General features: G+C 48.1%; 1 protein-coding gene across 1 annotated transcript in view; it reads right to left on the minus strand.

Moving 5' to 3' along the window:
• Positions 1-6,864: 6,864 nt before the first annotated feature.
• LOC134981320 (uncharacterized) overlaps positions 6,865-19,201 on the minus strand; it is a 116,802-nt gene continuing 104,465 nt past the window's right edge. The window contains exons 11-12 of the mRNA XM_063948663.1: positions 10,225-10,295; positions 6,865-7,408 (exon numbers count right to left, since the gene is read on the minus strand). Coding sequence (XP_063804733.1) covers positions 10,261-10,295 — 35 coding nt within the window. The 3' untranslated portion in view covers positions 6,865-7,408; positions 10,225-10,260. The remainder of the gene's footprint in view (positions 7,409-10,224; positions 10,296-19,201) is intronic.

The following is a 19,201-nucleotide window of genomic DNA, read 5'->3' on the forward strand; positions in this document are numbered from 1 at the left end:
AATGAGCGATTTAAAAGCAATTTTTAGTAAATTTACCCTTTATTTTTTATTACTTTTGCATTAGAGTTGACCAAAAGGAAAAGCTGACTCAGTTGTGTCTTAGTATGTTACACCAGGTTTCTTGGTAATTACTGCTTGGTTAATGCATGATCTGACACAGCTGACCAGTAGCAATGTACTGCCAACAAATGGTTCTTCTTGATATATGTGATGTTGCACCAGTGATAGAGTGACTACTTTCCTGAAGCAGGATTTGGCACAGTGCACTAGTAGTAAAGGTCACCTTCTGGTAGCAGTGATGGAGTGCCAGGTAGGATATTCTCTAGGTACCCTTGCATGCTGCAGATGAGGCATCTTCTTTTCCCAAGGCATAGGTCAGCTCTGTGGGCTAGCAGCAAGGGACAGTTATGGTGAAGTCCCTGCTTTGCATGGTGGCTTCACTCGTTCAGCCTTCTATGGAGGAATGGATAAAATGCACCCAGTCAGTGGGGAGATCACCTGTGAAAGCAGATGGTGGTGTGTAGTCCTGCAGAAGGCTGTCCCTTAGTGTTGATGTTGCACTTTAATAAATAATAAACACAGTGCAACATCCAACTCAGGACACCTGACTGAGGATACAACCATCATCCACTAGCCCAGGGTGCTCCATGCCATGTGGAAGCATTCTCAAGGTGCTCAAGCCTGGTTGGAGACTTGAACCAAGACCTCCAGCAACTGATAGGCAGCAGAACACCAGGCAGCCATTCAGCTGAGCCACCACATGACTGAGCATATCCTGAGCATATCCTGAGCATATCCTGAGACTATTACCAATATCATCAGGCAGCCAGGAGGAAAATGACCAATACTATAAATTATACGGCTCCTGGGATTCAAACCAGTGACCCCACAACTATGTGCAGGGAGCCATACAGCCAGGCCACTGAGGTTGCACATGAACCTAATCAACGCAGAGACTTCTCATTGTCTTGAACCACCCAGCTGTAACTCTCAAGTCACTAAGATAAAGAAAAAAAATGGCAGAGAGGATTCAAACCGGGTTCCTCACGATGCTGCATAGAGGGTACCAGTTATTAGCTCACTTTGTGTTTCAGTTGTGATACTTTTCTCAGTGATTACAACCAGCCTGCTGCAACATTCAGACTCTTACAATGTAACCATGGCCGGTTCTAGCCCTTGTGGCGCCCCGGGCAAAAATAGGGGCATGGCTTCATAACGGGGGCATGGTCAATGTGCCCCGAATAGTATTGCCCCGTTTGTGGCCCCGTTTGTGCCCCCAGTAGTATTGCCCCCGTTTGTGTGGCTTTAAAAAAATAAAAAAAAAATATTACTTACCATCCCCGTTCCAGATTCCCGACCGCTGCTGCCTGCTGCCCTCTGTCTCCGTCTCTGGCCCGCTGGCGCCGCTCCCCTGATCTATGGGAGAGACGTCATGACGTCTCTCCCTTAGAAACGCATAGACACTAGAGGTCAATCATGACCCCTAGTGTCTAAGTGCCGCTCCCACAATGCCGTGCGGTGCACAGCAATACTGGCATGGGTGGAGGGGCGGCACCCTCCTGATGGCGGCGGCGCCCCGGGCAAAAGTACTGTGTGCATGTGCCATGATCCGCTACTGAATATAACATATCCTTGCCCTCTACTATCACCGTAATTGTGTCAGGTCCTGAGCTGGCTCATAGAGATAGTATCCTGATACTGCTCTGCTTAGTAATGAGGAGCTCAAGGTTCAATTCCCCACGCAGCTGTCTTTTTAGTTAGTTTCCATGTAATTCCCTAGATAGACAGAGTTTTTTTTATAAATCTTCAAAGTCTTACCACTCCGTCATGTCCTGTGCTGGCTCACAGGGCTGGTATCCTGATATGTTTGCAGTGGTTAGTGATGAACAGCCCCAGGTTCAATTCCCCATGCAGCTTTCTTTTAGTAATAACACAAAAGTCGACCTGAAAATGTCCTCTATTTGTAAATGAGTGATTTAGCTCCTGAAACACAACATCGATTTAACATTTATTGAAATCAATCTTTAGTAACTTTACCCCCTTATTGTTCTTTACTGTTGCATTAGAGTGATGACATGGAGAGATATGACTGAGTTGACTTAGTTGTGTTTTGATATTTTATATCAGGCTTCTTGTAATCACTAACTTCTAAATGCCTGATCTGACACATCTGACGAGTAGCCATGTGCTCTTTTGCCTACAAAGGGTTCTTCTTGGTATCTGGGATGTTGCAGATACCACTACCACCACTATCTTGTAAGTAGCTCACTACTTACAAGATCCAGCACAATGCACCAGGAAGGTCACCTACTTGTGATGGTAGTCCCAGGTAGGATTCTTTTGAGTACCTTAGATGCTGCAGATGAGGTGTCGTCTCTTCCCACGGCATAGGTCAGCTCTGTGGGCTCTAGGTCTATCCCTGTACTCTAGGGACAGTCATAGTAGAGTCTCTGTTTAAGGATCCCAGGTCATGGTAGCTTTTAGTACCATTTGATGAGACATCTTCTCTTCCCGAGGCATATGTCAGCTCTGTGGGCAAGCACCAAGGTGTTCTAGGGACAGTGGGAATAGATCCTGTAGCGAGCAAAGAGAGCCACCGAGCCCGCATCTTGGCGAGCCTGCAAGGGGAATCTTAGTGCTCGCCGCGCTGCCGGCATTCTGGGATGCTGCTGTCGGGATATCGACAGCCGGCATAACGTATGTAACCCCAACCATCACCCACTAGCCCAGTGTGCTCCATGTCATGTGGAAACAATACTCATTGTATTTAGCAAGCCTGACCAGAGATTCAAACCAGGATCTTCATGATTATGGAACCAGGCAGCCATTCAGCTTACCAGATGACCATGCATGTTCTGAGATTATTACCAGTGTCATCAAGCAGACAGGAGGAAAATTACAGGTACTATAAATAATACTGGTAAAGCATTTTCATGGTAAGAGGGAAAGCTTAATGCAAACTATGGAATCTGGTTATAGAACTAGGAAAATGTGACATAGGAAACTTTGGCAGCTGTTCTTATTTTAAAGTTTGTTTATTAAATAAATTAATTGATCCAAACCAGATATTTGTCTTTGATTATTTTTTTTTATTTAAAAAAAATGTAAATATTCAGGTGGATGCAGCGGGAGGCTGTGTACGGTACGTGGCTAAACAGAAGGGGCGGTGCCGGGTTGTGCTGGGGCGAGACTGCAGGATCATGCCATCGTGACCACCCCCTTTCCCCCATGTAATGCGGAAATTACTAGCATTTTACAGCGGGGGACGTGGCTATGATGACGCAATTCACCCTGAATCGCATTATCACACGCTGGATGAGATCACTCACTCGGCTGTGGGAGCTTTGCTCACTCCTATGTGGGGCCAGGACTGCCAACAGATTTTCCGGAGCCTCCTGGCCGTTCTGGGAGTGTAAGTAAGTATGGGATTAGGGTATAGGTGTATCTATAATGTGGTGCACACCCTGCACCTTTAGCTTATACTTACCTCTCTGTCCAACCCTGCTGCTATCACTGGTGTGATCACCAGAAAAATGTCACGGGCAGATCTGTGCAGTAGAGAAATTACTGGAAAATGGAGCTAGTGGCATTTTTCCGGATTCACAGTAGAGTCTGACAAAGTGTGAAAGTCTACTCAGTGCATGAGCCGGGGGTGGGGGGGGGGGGGGGGGGAGGGGGGGCAGGGCGGGGGTGTTGCACGGTGACTGCACAGGTACATCCCAGGATTTGTCATAGATTGGTGGTTTCAGTACATATTGGGCTGCTTTATCAGTATTTCAGATATTCAATCTATTGAAATCTCTGACCCAATGTTTCGCAGCTGCAATCCTCAGGGGCCGTTAACAGAGTTGTAGTTATCATTACTATTACTGCTGAATTCCCGGGTCGAATGGTAATTCCACCCAGGAATAAAGAAGGATTATTCCTGGGTAATTACCAGGTCAGGCGCAGTGTGAACGAGTTACCTGGGTCGATGCGACCCGGCACCCGTTCACAGCATAGAGAGAAGCTGCGCGGAGATGATGTCATCTTGAGCGCCGCTTCCACCCTCGCCCCCGATGCCACCTCTGGCCCCGCCCCCAGATGGCAATCTGACCCAACATATTGCCGGGCCGGGAAGCCACCCCATTCACACTGCACAGGTCCAATGCCGGGTCACACCCGGGAAGGACCCGTATCCAATTCCCGGGTGTGACCCGGCAATGGCAATCTGAATGGGGTATTAGTCTGCTCTTTACTTATCACATTTATTACATCTGCATGTACTCGTAGGGATCAGGTAAAAATACCGGCGGAGTCGAGAACACGACAGTCAGATCAACAGTGAGATCCCAAAGGTCAGAAGCCTGACATCTCTCAGAGGTAAGTACAGAAGTTGTGGTTAGGGTTAGGCACTAGGGTTAAAGATAGGCTGCAGGGGTCGGGTGGTAAGGTTTAGGCTGCGGGGAGGGGGGGGGGTAGGGTGGTTAGTGTTAGGCTGTAGAAGGGGAGAATTAGGTGTACAGGTGAAAATACTTAATGGGATTCTGCCGTCTGTCTCCTGTCGGGATCCCAACTGCCGCAATTTCCTACCCAACCCCACTATACAATATAATTACCTCAGAATCCTTATACTTAGAGCCTTACACTTAATTATCTGAAATATAGAACCGTCAACACATATTATGTATTTACATTGTCCTTCCAGATTCTCTGTGACTGTTTTTCATTATATCATGGGATAATAACACTATTCAGGTAATTGGCCCTGAAGCTCACTGTCCTATCATCCCAGCGTAACCCCTGGTTAAAATGCCTGTATTAAAATATCATACCCTATGTTAAATGTACAGTAAATAAATGAACTAAATGTAACGTATGTGCATGTTTTAAAAAATGTGTATATATTTTGGTGTGTTGGCGACACTGTGCGTGTCGGATGTCATTGGTGGCAGTGGACTTTTTTGCTGCACATGTACACTTCACAGACATTGGTGACAGTTGATGAGATGGGCGGAGTGATACAGTACAGCATACACTATGCCTGTTTCCAATATTGGGAGGGGTCATCATCAATTCTCCTTCAGTTACCAAAATGTCTAACTGCGGCTATGATTGGCACTGCAAATAAAATAAAAGGTTATTATACTAGCGTGTTAGAGAAGAAAGTTATATCACTTAAATGTGTACCCGGTCTTAGGTGAGATTGACAGCGATTAGCGTCACTGCACATTTTAATACTGCGCTTCTACCAAACTGAAAATAAATTAGTCTATATAAATAAACTAGAAATAAGACAACGGTATGATATCCCAGATACGCAGTGTAACAATAGATCTGCTCATAATGAGATTTAAGGGTAATTTCAATTACCGGTGAAGGGTGCGAGTTGCTCTTTCGGCAGCGTGTGCCCAACACACAATAGAGTTGTTGCTACCATAAATGCAGCACACAGCCGCGCTCACACCTGCAAAGACATTGAGGGTAACTGCAGGGCCATCTTAACTTATAGGCATACTGGGCAGAAGCCCAGGGCCCCTAGAATTCTAGGGGCCTTCAAGCAGGGATGGACTGGGCCAGAGGGCATCTGCCTCCTGGGCTGGTGCCTCCAGACCTTCTTGGCCAGGCAGCATTCTCTGCCAGCCTCCCAGGCTGCAACCAGACAGTGAATGATTGTCAGCTTGCTGATTGGTGGATGGCTGGAGCTATCCACCAATCAGAGTACAGCATTCTCTACCTGCAACCAGACAGTGAATGGCTGTCAGCATGCTGATTGGTGGATGGTTGGAGTTATCCACCAATCAGAGTGCTGACAACCAGTCACTGTATGGAAGCATGTGGAGCAGGACAGCAGGAGGGGTTGCTTTTTTAAAAAGATTCCTGCAGATGGGTGAATAGGGGCCCCAGTGCATTGCTTTGCCCTGGGCTTTCAATGTTGTTTAAATGGCCCTGGGTAATTGGATGGACCCCAGTGCTGTTTGCCAGAGATTCTTTATTTTGTGGCTCTGTATACATCAGTCATTTTTCCACCCATCTGAATATACTATCTTAATGGGACACACATGTTTTAGCCTCTTCTTTGTTGATGTGGGAGTACAGTATATGCCCGAAATTTGGGAGTTTCCCAAATGTTGCAGGAGAGCAGGCAAATAAACCCACCACTCTTTTCGGACATGGGGCCTAATTCAGACTTGATCGCTCGCTAGTGTTTTTTGCATGGATGCGATCAGGTCAGAACTGCGTATGCACAGCAATGCGCAGGCGCGTCACACGGGTACAAAGCAGATCGTTGCTGTGCGATGGGTTTTACAAAGAATCCATTTGCACGGGCGATTGCAAGGAGATTGACAGGAAGAAGGCGTTTGTGGGTGGCAAATGACCGTTTTTTTCCGGGAGTGGTTGGGGAAACAGAGTCATACCTAAGCGTTCACAGGGCGGGTGTCTGTCAATTCCGGTCCCGGACAGGCTGAAGTGATCGCAGCGGCTGAGCAAGTCCTGGGCAACTCAGAAACTGCGCAAGATCTTTTCGTCCCGCTCGGCTGCACATGCATTCGCAAACTTGCAAAGCTAAAATACACGCTCCCTGTAGGCGGCGATTATGCGAACGCAGGACTGCAAAAAGAAGTCCTAGCGAGGGATCAGGTCTGAATTAGGCCCTCGATTTTTTCATAAATATGCATTTACGACCCTTGAGGAGATTTATATTTTGTATATATGTTTCTATATATACCAGTCTGGATTATAATTATTATAATTATTGTATTGCTGATGTTCTTTATATTTAAGAATGCGAATTGCAGTTGTTTTTCCTAGACTATTTTATCCTATTATATATCATTATCCCTTATGCTGGTTTGTAAGTTGATTTACTGTAGGTGTCTGTGCTTGTTTTATATTAAATAACTTTATTTTATTTTAATTTAAACAAATATTCCATAAAAACATGTAATAATTTACAAACATGAACATCCATAAAAAAAGAAAAAGTACCAGAGAAAATACATTGATAGAAAACATTAAAGTGACAACAGACAAATAAAGTACTTGTAAACACTTTGTGTCATGGGCAAACTCGGGGGGTGATCTGGTTGCCTGGAAACCCCCCTCCTCTTGGCAGGTGGCTCAAATTATGACAACAATACCAATGGTATATAATACGATTACTAGAGCTGCCAACACATCTTGCAGTGTAAGGAGCGGAGCTGATGCACAGGCCCAGTGATAGCAGCTTCTTCTACCAAGTTTGTTGTTGTGTGTGTAGATTTAAGTCCTCAATCAGTGCACTGGACCAGAGAGAAAATGTTTGCAGGACCTCTTCTGTATAAACAGCAGTGTCAGATGTCTCCCAAGACAGCCAATACTTCATTGGTGTGGACCCTTGCGTAATGACATTGGTGATATTCCTCTTTTCCCACTTAATGCTGTGTGCCTGAGGAATGAAAGAAAGAAACAACTGAGAGCTATAAAACAGAATAAACACCTATGTGGAAGCAGAGCTGTAAGCATACATGCCGACATCCTGGCTGCTCTAGCCGGGAGAGAGCAGCCAGGTCGGCTCAGCAGGGGGGCGGGGCAGGGTTATGACACAGATAGGGGGTGGGGCGGAGGCAGAACATGGGCGGGGTTATCACGGCACATCATTTAAGCCACGCCCCCTGCTATGTAATGCCGCGATTATCAGCGTTATACAGCAGGGGGCGTTGCTATGACGACGCAATTCAGCAAGAATTGCATCATCGACTGCCCGTACCGCCCACTTTACTCACTAAGTGGGCGGCCGTGCACGGGGGCCCCTAAAAAAAACAGGAGACTTTTCTGCTCTTCCGGGGGGGGAGGGGGGGGGGGGGGAGGGGGGCGATGGGGGGGGGGGGGGAGGGGAGGGGGGAGATGGGGGGGGGGGGGGGTCACCTGATTTTCGGGATCCTCCCGCCCATTCCGGGAGAGTAGGCAAGTATGGTTGTAAGAGCAGTCAGTAAGGTTAGTCTCAAATTCTTGCTGTACACTGCTGCATGCAAGCGCCTAAAGTTTACTACATACTAGTGGCGGTTTGAACCTATGGGCTGCCCCAGGTCAAATCTGCCACCTCAGCTCAGTGGCAGTGAAGCCAGATGCAGTCTGTGAGACTGCACTGGCTTCACTGTGAGTGGCAGTGACTTCCTATTGGAAGTTCTACCTGTCAGGCACAAACACTACAGGCAGTCCCATTGGGAGATGTTTCCTCCCTCCGGGACTGCCAGACCGGGCTGCAAAAGGCAGAGAGCTAGCTTTCCTGTAGGGAGCCAGCTCCCTGCCTCGTCAGCCCTAGCTGGCTTCTATGGGCTGCAGCCGATGCAGTCCATAGAAGCTGTGGTTTTGCACATGCCCTGTACCGGCAACGGTGCTGCGCATGCGCCGGGTCCCGGCGTCCGTGAACTGCACAGTGTAGGTGCTGGCAGGGCTGGTTTAATGGCCACATGGGCCTATACTGAGAACGGAAGGAGTAGTGACCATTGCTCTGGTGTGTGGCCAGAGCCATGTGGACGTGTAAACCCAATATACACTATGAGCCCCACTGGCTCCCTTAATACATAAACATGGAAATATTGCATAATTGTGAGAAAACTACAAAAACTATTTTAATACTTATGATTTATGATTGATTGTTTGGCCAGCCATGCAGCTGTTGCCATGGTGTTGGGCCTATTTTTATGTTGAGGCTTGGAGCTGTAGCTCCATCTGCACCATTGTTAACCTGGCCCTGGGCGCCGGGATCCGGGTGGCAGCGGCATGGACAAGGCGGCGGAGACCCGGAGCATTGTCAGTGGCAGTCCTTCTCCTACAACAAGGTAGGAGCCACTGCTGCTCCCCTATACGCATGTGTACCTATCTGCAGGCTGCACACCAGCACACTCCTTAGGCAGCCTCAACCCAACTGGTTCTCCTTCCCCCATCACAGCCGACTCCCAAGGAAGCAGCCGCCTCTTTTAGAATTCAGGATGGGCAATATGAAAGCGCTGTATCTAAATAGAGCCCTTTCACAGCAGCCATCATGGATTTCAAATAAGACTGTCTCTTTAAACTTTGTTCTGGGGAGAAGACAACAGCGTTGGCCATCACTCTCTGCTGGTAAGTATCCTACATCCTGGTGGAAGGGCGCAGATAGTTTATGTCCCAGGAGGGGGCAGGGATAGTCCTTGTCCTGCATTGGTGGTGGGGTGTTTGCCTATATACGGGGAGGGGGTTTGGTGTTGTCACACACTGGTTCCCCCCATGCCAGTGCATGCCCATGGTATAGACCAGTGGCACAATGCGGGTAACATTATATTGGACCTGAGGTATGAACACCGGGACCACCGGGATATTTAAAAAAAAGAGTTTAGAAGTGCTTAAAGCTCCCAACCATGCTGGATTCTCTGGGAAAGCCTCGATTTGAGGACTGCTGATCTGTGGGGCAGCTGAAATGTATGACAAGCATATTGGAATAATGCAGTCCCAAATATACTCTGTAGTAAGGGACAGGAGGGGGGAGATGTGTCCATCTCTTAATACAGACACTCCCACTGGCTGGCACCCCTGCACTGCCAACACCCCCACACTGGGGACACTGCCGGCACTCTCACACTGCCAACACAGCTGTTACCCCACTGCACTGAGGACACTGCCAGCACTCCTGCATGGTCAACACCGCCGCACTGAGGACACCACCAGCACTCCTGTGCTGCCGACATGGACCCCCGCATTGAGGACACAATCGACACTCCTGCACTGCCAACACCTCAGTAGTACCGACACCACCGGCAACCCCACACTGAGGACACAGCGGCACCCCTGCAGTGAGTACACTGTTGACACCCCTGCACTGTTGACACCGCCAGCAACCTCGCACTGAGGACACTGCCGGCAACCCCTGCACTGAAGACATCACCGGCACTGCAGACACCGCCAGCACCCCAGCAGTACAGACACTACTGGCAACCCTGCACTGAGGACACTGACGGCACCCCAGTAATACAGACACCGCTAGCAATCCCACTCTGAAGACACTGCCGCCACCCCTGCACTGAACAGTATATGATATCTTAACCACATGCTTCACTTCTACAGTGTTTCATGTTTGCGTATAGTAGCTTCTGAAGGCATATACAGTATTCTCTGCCCTTATTACAGGACTAAGTGCACTCACTTTTATCACAGACAGAGGGAATATACTGTGGTGTGTACTGTGCAAAACAAGGTATTCAAAGCAAACAAAGAATCTCTTCTTACTATGACTTTGATGCGACTCCGAGTGGACCCTGTTCTTCAACACTTGTCTTCTCTACCAGCGTTTGAGTAATCTGAGAAAACAAATAATTCAATATTGCTTATTAATGTATATAATGTATAATAAGCATTATCAAAGCTACAGGTTAATGCTAGTGAAATGCGTTAGCTGGGCTACTTGGACTGCAATACACTGAACTCAGACAGCTGGGGACCTGTGGACTTTTTACCATGCAACGGAAGGGACATTCATCTTGCACGGACTTCTATCTGCTAAAGTACCCCGGAATCACTGGCATGGTCTGGTAATATGGGATCCGGTCTCTAAGTCGACAGTAACTAGGTCGACAATGTCTAGGTCGACCACTATTGGTTGACAGTAACTAGGTCAACAGGGTTTCTAGGTCGACGGGGTCTCTAGGTCGACAGGTCAAAAGATCAACATGAGTTTTTCATGATTTTTGTTTTTTTCTTTAACCTTTTCATACTAAAAGATCCACGTGGACTACGATTGGAACGGTAATCTGTGCCGAAGCTCGCGAGCCATGTGAGGGGACACGGTGCACTAATTGGGGTTCCCGGTCACTCTACGAAGAAAACGACACCAAAAAAACAAACACATGTTGACCTTTTGACCTGTCGACCTAGAACATGTCGACCTAGACACTAGTTACCATCTACCTTCCATACCACACCCGGTAATACACCATAATAACTGGAGTTTCTCCCTTAATAACTATAATAAATAACAGCTGCCAATTGCAATATCCCGGAATGGATGATGAGCAACCACAGAATTTGGTCCAAATACATCATGTTTTTGAGGGATAATGGGAATTGCCTCTGAAGAGTGTTGAATAGTCTTTTATCTGTGATAGTATGTATTTTTGTGTAATAATTAAAAAAAAATATATTTTTAAAGATTTTAAAGTATTGACAATTGAAATTGTGAAATTGTCGTCAGTTAGCGCTGATACCTTTTGTAACTAATTGTTGTCCCACTAATGTGTCTGATTGTGCATCCAATACAAAGATAATACAAAATGTTTTAGGGACAGTATAAAGTATGTGAAAGTAGTGAATTAGTTAATGAATTCACTGTCGTGAGGTTAATCCTACAGGATACATGTGACACAAGAGTAATATTATGCTTTTATCTGTACCACAATACTTTTCTTATAATAAAAGGGGTAAGTCACACACATGAATGCCTAATAATTAATATTGTATTTATACTTCAATATATTGCGATCCGGTATGCAATACCGGCAGTGTGGATGCTAGCTGTCAGTATACAGACAGCGGCATCCCGTCTGCCAGAATACCAGCAGCGAGGTGATGAGTCCCCTCACGGCTTGCTGCGCTCGGCATGCATCGGGCGTGATGGTGAGCTTCACTCCCCACAGGTTCTATTCCAACTCGATTGGTGGCGTGGACCCACCAACAGAATGTGAATCATAGTTGCCTACCTTCTGGCAGCTCTCTTCGGGAGAGAGCTGCCAGGACGGCCCAGTGAAGGGGCTGGGCTGGGCAATGTCGAGAGGAGGGGGCGGGGAGGAGGCGGAACGAGGGCAGGGTTATAGCGGACCCCGTTTAAACCACGCCCCCCGCTCTGTAATGCCGCGATAACCGGCATTTTACAGCAGGGGGGCGTGACTATGATGACGCGATTCAACAAGAATCGCGTCATCTACTGTCCAGACCACCCACTTTACTCTCAAAGTGGGCGGCCGGGCAGGGGGGGACTTAAAAAAACGGGAGACTTGTCTGCTCTTCCGTGGGGCCTGGAGGGTCACCCGATTTTCGGGAGCCTCCCGGCCATTCCGGGAGAGTAGGCAAGTATGATGTGAATTAGGGGCAGGTGTCGGCATGACATTCGTCGGTAAAATGTCGGCTGTTGGGATTCCGGCGTCAGTCTCCGGAATGCCGGGAACCTGACCGCCAGTATTTTGACTGCATCCCATGAATGCAAGTATGAGATAATATCAGGAGAAACAGGGCAGCATGCTTTCACATTCCCAGATCAAAATGTATCCAAATACAATCAAATAAAAACACTTACAAATAAACTGTAATAGGCTGTGCATTGTTCAGTTATAGATAATATGCACAATAAATCTTTCACAGATATAAATTTAGAATATAGTTTACATTTTACACATCGATAGAGTGTTACTGCCATCTATTGTCCAAAGGAAGTACTGATGTCTGAAACTTAAGAATGTAGAACCCATTACTTTAGTTTATACTGAAGTTACATTAGAACTGAAAAGTGAGAAATTAGTTTGGATGCCTCTGAGGAGCATTGTAATTTACTGCCTGCACCATTTTAGCTAGGGCCGCTGCAAGGGGTTATGGAGCCAATGGAAGTAGTTGGTTGCTTTTGGTCACCGCACACTTATCCTTTGTGATGGACTAAAGGTGCATACACACGGAGAGATTTTGGCTATGAGAGATTTTGACTAACTTTTCCCTTGAACTGGCAGTAGGAGATTTTGACTAACTTTACCAGAGATTTTGTCTAACTATGCAAGAGATTTTGGCTATGGGAGATTTTGACTATCTCATTTAAATAAGGGGATGAGTGTCATATATAGGACGATTTTACAGGGTGGCTGGTATTTAAATAGCTGAAAGTTAAAAAAAAAATTTGCGTGGGGTCCCCCCTCCTATGTAAAACCAGCCTCGGGCTCTTTGAGCCAGTCCTGGTTGTTAAAATACAGAGGAAAAAATGAGTAGGGTTCCCCCATATTTAGACAACCAGCACCGGGCTCTGCGTCCGGTCCTGGTTTTAAAAATACGGGGGACAAAAGACATAGAGGTCCCCCGTATTTTCCAAACCAGCACCGGGCTCCACTAGCCAGGGAGATAATGCCACAGCCGGGGGACACTTTTATATTGGTTCCTGCGGCCGTGCCATTACCCCCCCAACTAGTCACCCCTGGCCGGGGTACACTGGAGGAGTGAGGACCCCTTAAATCAAGGAGTCCCCCCCTCCAGCCACCCAAGGGCCAGGGGTGAAGCCCGAGGCTGTCCCCCCCATCCGTGGCCCGGTGGATGGGAGGCTGATAGCTTTTCAATAGTAATATTGTTCTTTACAGGAGGCCTACAGGTCCCAGCAAGCCTGCCCCAGCATGTTGGCACTTGGAGAACCACAAGTGCCAGCATGCCCGGACATAAAGGGCCCGCTGGCACCTGTAGTCCACCTGTAAAGAAAATATAAAAAAAAACCAACACATTCTTTTAAAAATCCTTTATTAAACTGGGTCTTCACCTGGGGGCGGCGGCCTTTAAGCTCTTTTGCATGGCCGCCGCCTTCCCAGGGCTTCCGGCGTCTTCACCTGGGGGGGGCGCCACCTCCCCAGGGCTTCTGGGGTCTTGCTCCGGCGTCTTCACCTGGTGGGCGGCGGCTGTTAAGCTCTTTTGCATAGCCGCCGCCCATCCAGGACTTCCACGACGTCTTCACCTGGGAGGCGGCGGCCTTTAAGCTCTTTTGCATGGCCGCCGCCTTCCCAGGACTTCCAGCATCTTCACCTGGTGGGCGGCGGCTGCTAAGCTCTTTTGCATAGCCGCCGCCCATCCAGGACTTCCACGGCGTCTTCAGGAGCTCTTCTCCGCTCCTCCTCCGCCGTCGGACTGACAGCCGCTGCCTCGCGCTGACTTATATAAGTCAGCGGGAGGGGGCGGGGCGATGACGCGGCGAGCCGTGATTGGCTCGCGGCGGCCATCTTGAATTTCAAAAATGACGCTGAGGCGCCATTTTTGAAACTGGTACCGCTCCGCTGCCAAACTCTGCAATAGAAAGGTAAATTTCCCCCGCCCGCACCGCTGCCGCAACCCGCCGCCGCCCGCACCGCCGCCGCCCACACCGCCACCGCAACCCACCGTCGCCCACACCGCCGCCGCAACCCGCCGTCGCCCACACCGCCACCGCAACCCGCCGCCGCCCGCACCGCCGCCACAACCCGCCGCCGCCCGCACATCGCTATCGCTGGGAAAAATCGCTGGCCTCTTAAAGTGTTAGCGATTTTGACTAACTTTTGCAGCGACATAGCCAAAATTGACTTGCCTGCACTGACTATTTTTCCCAGCGATAGCGACCTAGCGGGGACGCGCATCGCTATCGCTGGCTGTGTACACACGGAGCGATCTGCACTAACTTTCTGAGCGATTTTGACTATATAGTCAAAATCGCTCAGTTATATCGCTCCGTGTGTATGCACCTTAAGTTGCAAAGTACAGGTCTAATCATCAAAATTATATATCAAAGCCAGAGACTATTTCAACATGACAGATAAAGCTACAGAACTGCAAATGTAATGCAATTTTTATAAATTTAAATGTCAACACTACGACTTCTACACATGTACATTAGAGATGAGCGCCGGAAATTTTTCGGGTTTTGTGTTTTGGTTTTGGGTTCGGTTCCGCGGCCGTGTTTTGGGTTCGACCGCGTTTTGGCAAAACCTCACCGAATTTTTTTTGTCGGATTCGGGTGTGTTTTGGATTCGGGTGTTTTTTTCCAAAAAACCTAAAAAACAGCTTAAATCATAGAATTTGGCGGTCATATTAACCTCAAAAACCATAATTTACACTCATTTTCAGTCTATTCTGAATACCTCACACCTCACAATATTATTTTTAGTCCTAAAATTTGCACCGAGGTCGCTGTGTGAGTAAGATAAGCGACCCTAGTGGCCGACACAAACACCGGGCCCATCTAGGAGTGGCACTGCAGTGTCACGCAGGATGGCCCTTCCAAAAAACCCTCCCCAAACAGCACATGACGCAAAGAAAAAAAGAGGCGCAATGAGGTAGCTGTGTGAGTAAGATTAGCGACCCTAGTGGCCGACACAAACACCGGGCCCATCTAGGAGTGGCACTGCAGTGTCACGCAGGATGTCCCTTCCAAAAAACCCTCCCCAAACAGCACATGACGCAAAGAAAAAAAGAGGCGCAATGAGGTAGCTGACTGTGTGAGTAAGATAAGCGACCCTAGTGGCCGACACAAACACCGGGCCCATCTAGGAGTGGCACTGCAGTGTCACGCAGGATGTCCCTTCCAAAAAACCCTCCCCAAACAGCACATGACGCAAAGAAAAAGAAAAGAAAAAAGAGGTGCAAGATGGAATTGTCCTTGGGCCCTCCCACCCACCATTATGTTGTATAAACAGGACATGCACACTTTAACCAACCCATCATTTCAGTGACAGGGTCTGCCACACGACTGTGACTGATATGACGGGTTGGTTTGGACCCCCACCAAAAAAGAAGCAATTAATCTCTCCTTGCACAAACTGGCTCTACAGAGGCAAGATGTCCACCTCATCATCATCCTCCGATATATCACCGTGTACATCCCCCTCCTCACAGATTATCAATTCGTCCCCACTGGAATCCACCATCTCAGCTCCCTGTGTACTTTGTGGAGGCAATTGCTGCTGGTCAATGTCTCCACAGAGGAATTGATTATAATTAATTTTAATGAACATCATCTTCTCCACATTTTCTGGATGTAACCTCGTACGCCGATTGCTGACAAGGTGAGCGGCGGCACTAAACACTCTTTCGGAGTACACACTTGTGGGAGGGCAACTTAGGTAGAATAAAGCCAGTTTGTGCAAGGGCCTCCAAATTGCCTCTTTTTCCTGCCAGTATAAGTACGGACTGTGTGACGTGCCTACTTGGATGCGGTCACTCATATAATCCTCCACCATTCTTTCAATGGTGAGAGAATCATATGCAGTGACAGTAGACGACATGTCCGTAATCGTTGTCAGGTCCTTCAGTCCGGACCAGATGTCAGCATCAGCAGTCGCTCCAGACTGCCCTGCATCACCGCCAGCGGGTGGGCTCGGAATTCTGAGCCTTTTCCTCGCACCCCCAGTTGCGGGAGAATGTGAAGGAGGAGATGTTGTTGACAGGTCGCGTTCCGCTTGACTTGACAATTTACTCACCAGCAGGTGTTTGAACCCCAGCAGACTTGTGTCTGCCGGAAAGAGAGATCCAAGGTAGGCTTTAAATCTAGGATCGAGCACGGTGGCCAAAATGTAGTGCTCTGATTTCAACAGATTGACCACCCGTGAATCCTTGCTAAGCGAATTAAGGGCTCCATCCACAAGTCCCACATGCCTAGCGGAATCGCTCCGTGTTAGCTCCTCCTTCAATGTCTCCAGCTTCTTCTGCAAAAGCCTGATGAGGGGAATGACCTGACTCAGGCTGGCAGTGTCTGAACTGACTTCACGTGTGGCAAGTTCAAAGGGCATCAGAACCTTGCACAACGTTGAAATCATTCTCCACTGCGCTTGAGACAGGTGCATCCCACCTCCTATATCGTGCTCAATTGTATAGGCTTGAATGGCCTTTTGCTGCTGCTCCTCCAACCTCTGAAGCATATACAGGGTTGAATTCCACCTCGTTACCACTTCTTGCTTCAGATGATGGCAGGGCAGGTTCAGTAGTTTTTGGTGGTGCTCCAGTTTTCTGTACGTGTTGCCTGTACGCCGAAAGTGTCCCGCAATTCTTCTGGCCACCGACAGCATCTCTTGCACGCCCCTGTCGTTTTTTAAAAAATTCTGCACCACCAAATTCAAGGTATGTGCAAAACATGGGACGTGCTGGAATTGGCCCAGATTTAATGCACACACAATATTGCTGGCGTTGTCCGATGCCACAAATCCACAGGAGAGTCCAATTGGGGTAAGCCATTCCGCGATGATCTTCCTCAGTTGCCGTAAGAGGTTTTCAGCTGTGTGCGTATTCTGGAAACCGGTGATACAAAGCGTAGCCTGCCTAGGAAAGAGTTGGCGTTTGCGAGATGCTGCTACTGGTGCCGCCGCTGCTGTTCTTGCGGCGGGAGTCCATACATCTACCCAGTGGGCTGTCACAGTCATATAGTCCTGACCCTGCCCTGCTCCACTTGTCCACATGTCCGTGGTTAAGTGGACATTGGGTACAGCTGCATTTTTTAGGACACTGGTGACTCTTTTTCTGAGGTCTGTGTACATTTTCGGTATCGCCTGCCTAGAGAAATGGAACCTAGATGGTATTTGGTACCGGGGACACAGTACCTCCAACAAGTCTCTAGTTGGCTCTGCAGTAATGATGGATACCGGAACCACGTTTCTCACCACCCAGGATGTCAAGGCCTCAGTTATCCGCTTTGCAGTAGGATGACTGCTGTGATATTTCATCTTCCTCGCAAAGGACTGTTGGACAGTCAATTGCTTGGTGGAAGTAGTAAAAGTGGTCTTACGACTTCCCCTCTGGGATGACCATCGACTCCCAGCAGCAACAACAGCAGCGCCAGCAGCAGTAGGCGTTACACGCAAGGATGCATCGGAGGAATCCCAGGCAGGAGAGGAATCGTCAGAATTGCCAGTGACATGGCCTGCAGGACTATTGGCATTCCTGGGGAAGGAGGAAATTGACACTGAGGGAGTTGGTGGGGTGGTTTGCGTGAGCTTGGTTACAAGAGGAAGGGATTTACTGGTCAGTGGACTGCTTCCGCTGTCGCCCCAAGTTTTTGAACTTGTCACTGACTTATTATGAATGCGCTGCAGGTGACGTATAAGGGAGGATGTTCCGAGGTGGTTAACGTCCTTACCCCTACTTATTACAGCTTGACAAAGGGAACACACGGCTTGACACCTGTTGTCCGCATTTCTGGTGAAATACTTCCACACCGAAGAGCTGATTTTTTTGGTATTTTCACCAGGCATGTCAACGGCCATATTCCTACCACGGACAACAGGTGTCTCCCCGGGTGCCTGACTTAAACAAACCACCTCACCATCAGAATCCTCCTTGTCAATTTCCTCCCCAGCGCCAGCAACACCCATATCCTCCTCATCCTGGTGTACTTCAACACTGACATCTTCAATCTGACTATCAGGAACTGGACTGCGGGTGCTCCTTCCATCACTTGCAGGGGGCGTGCAAATGGTGGAAGGCGCATGCTCTTCACGTCCAGTGTTGGGAAGGTCAGGCATCGCAACCGACACAATTGGAGTCGGACTCTCCTTGTGGATTTGGGATTTCGAAGAACGCACAGTTCTTTGGGGTGCTACTGCTTTTGCCAGCTTGAGTCTTTTCATTTTTCTAGCGAGAGGCTGAGTGCTTCCATCCTCATGTGAAGCTGAACCACTAGCCATGAACATAGGCCAGGGCCTCAGCCGTTCCTTGCCACTCCGTGTGGTAAATGGCATATTGGCAAGTTTACGCTTCTCCTCCGACAATTTTATTTTAGGTTTTGGAGTCCTTTTTTTACTGATATTTGGTGTTTTGGATTTGACATGCTCTGTACTATGACATTGGGCATCGGCCTTGGCAGACGACGTTGCTGGCATTTCATCGTCTCGGCCATGACTAGTGGCAGCAGCTTCAGCACGAGGTGGAAGTGGATCTTGATCTTTCCCTAATTTTGGAACCTCAACATTTTTGTTCTCCATATTTTAATAGGCACAACTAAAAGGCACCTCAGGTAAACAATGGAGATGGATGGATTGGATACTAGTATACAATTATGGACGGACTGCCGAGTGCCGACACAGAGGTAGCCACAGCCGTGAACTACCGCACTGTACTGTGTCTGCTGCTAATATATAGACTGGTTGATAAAGAGATAGTATACTCGTAACTAGTATGTATGTATAAAGAAAGAAAAAAAAACCATGGTTAGGTGGTATATACAATTATGGACGGGCTGCCGAGTGCCGACACAGAGGTAGCCACAGCCGTGAACTACCGCACTGTACTGTGTCTGCTGCTAATATATAGACTGGTTGATAAAGAGATAGTATACTCGTAACTAGTATGTATGTATAAAGAAAGAAAAAAAAACCACGGTTAGGTGGTATATACAATTATGGACGGGCTGCCGAGTGCCGACACAGAGGTAGCCACAGCCGTGAACTACCGCACTGTACTGTGTCTGCTGCTAATATATAGACTGGTTGATAAAGAGATAGTATACTCGTAA

This window comes from Pseudophryne corroboree, chromosome 12 (assembly GCF_028390025.1).
Source record: "Pseudophryne corroboree isolate aPseCor3 chromosome 12, aPseCor3.hap2, whole genome shotgun sequence".
NCBI classification, from domain to species: domain Eukaryota; kingdom Metazoa; phylum Chordata; class Amphibia; order Anura; family Myobatrachidae; genus Pseudophryne; species Pseudophryne corroboree.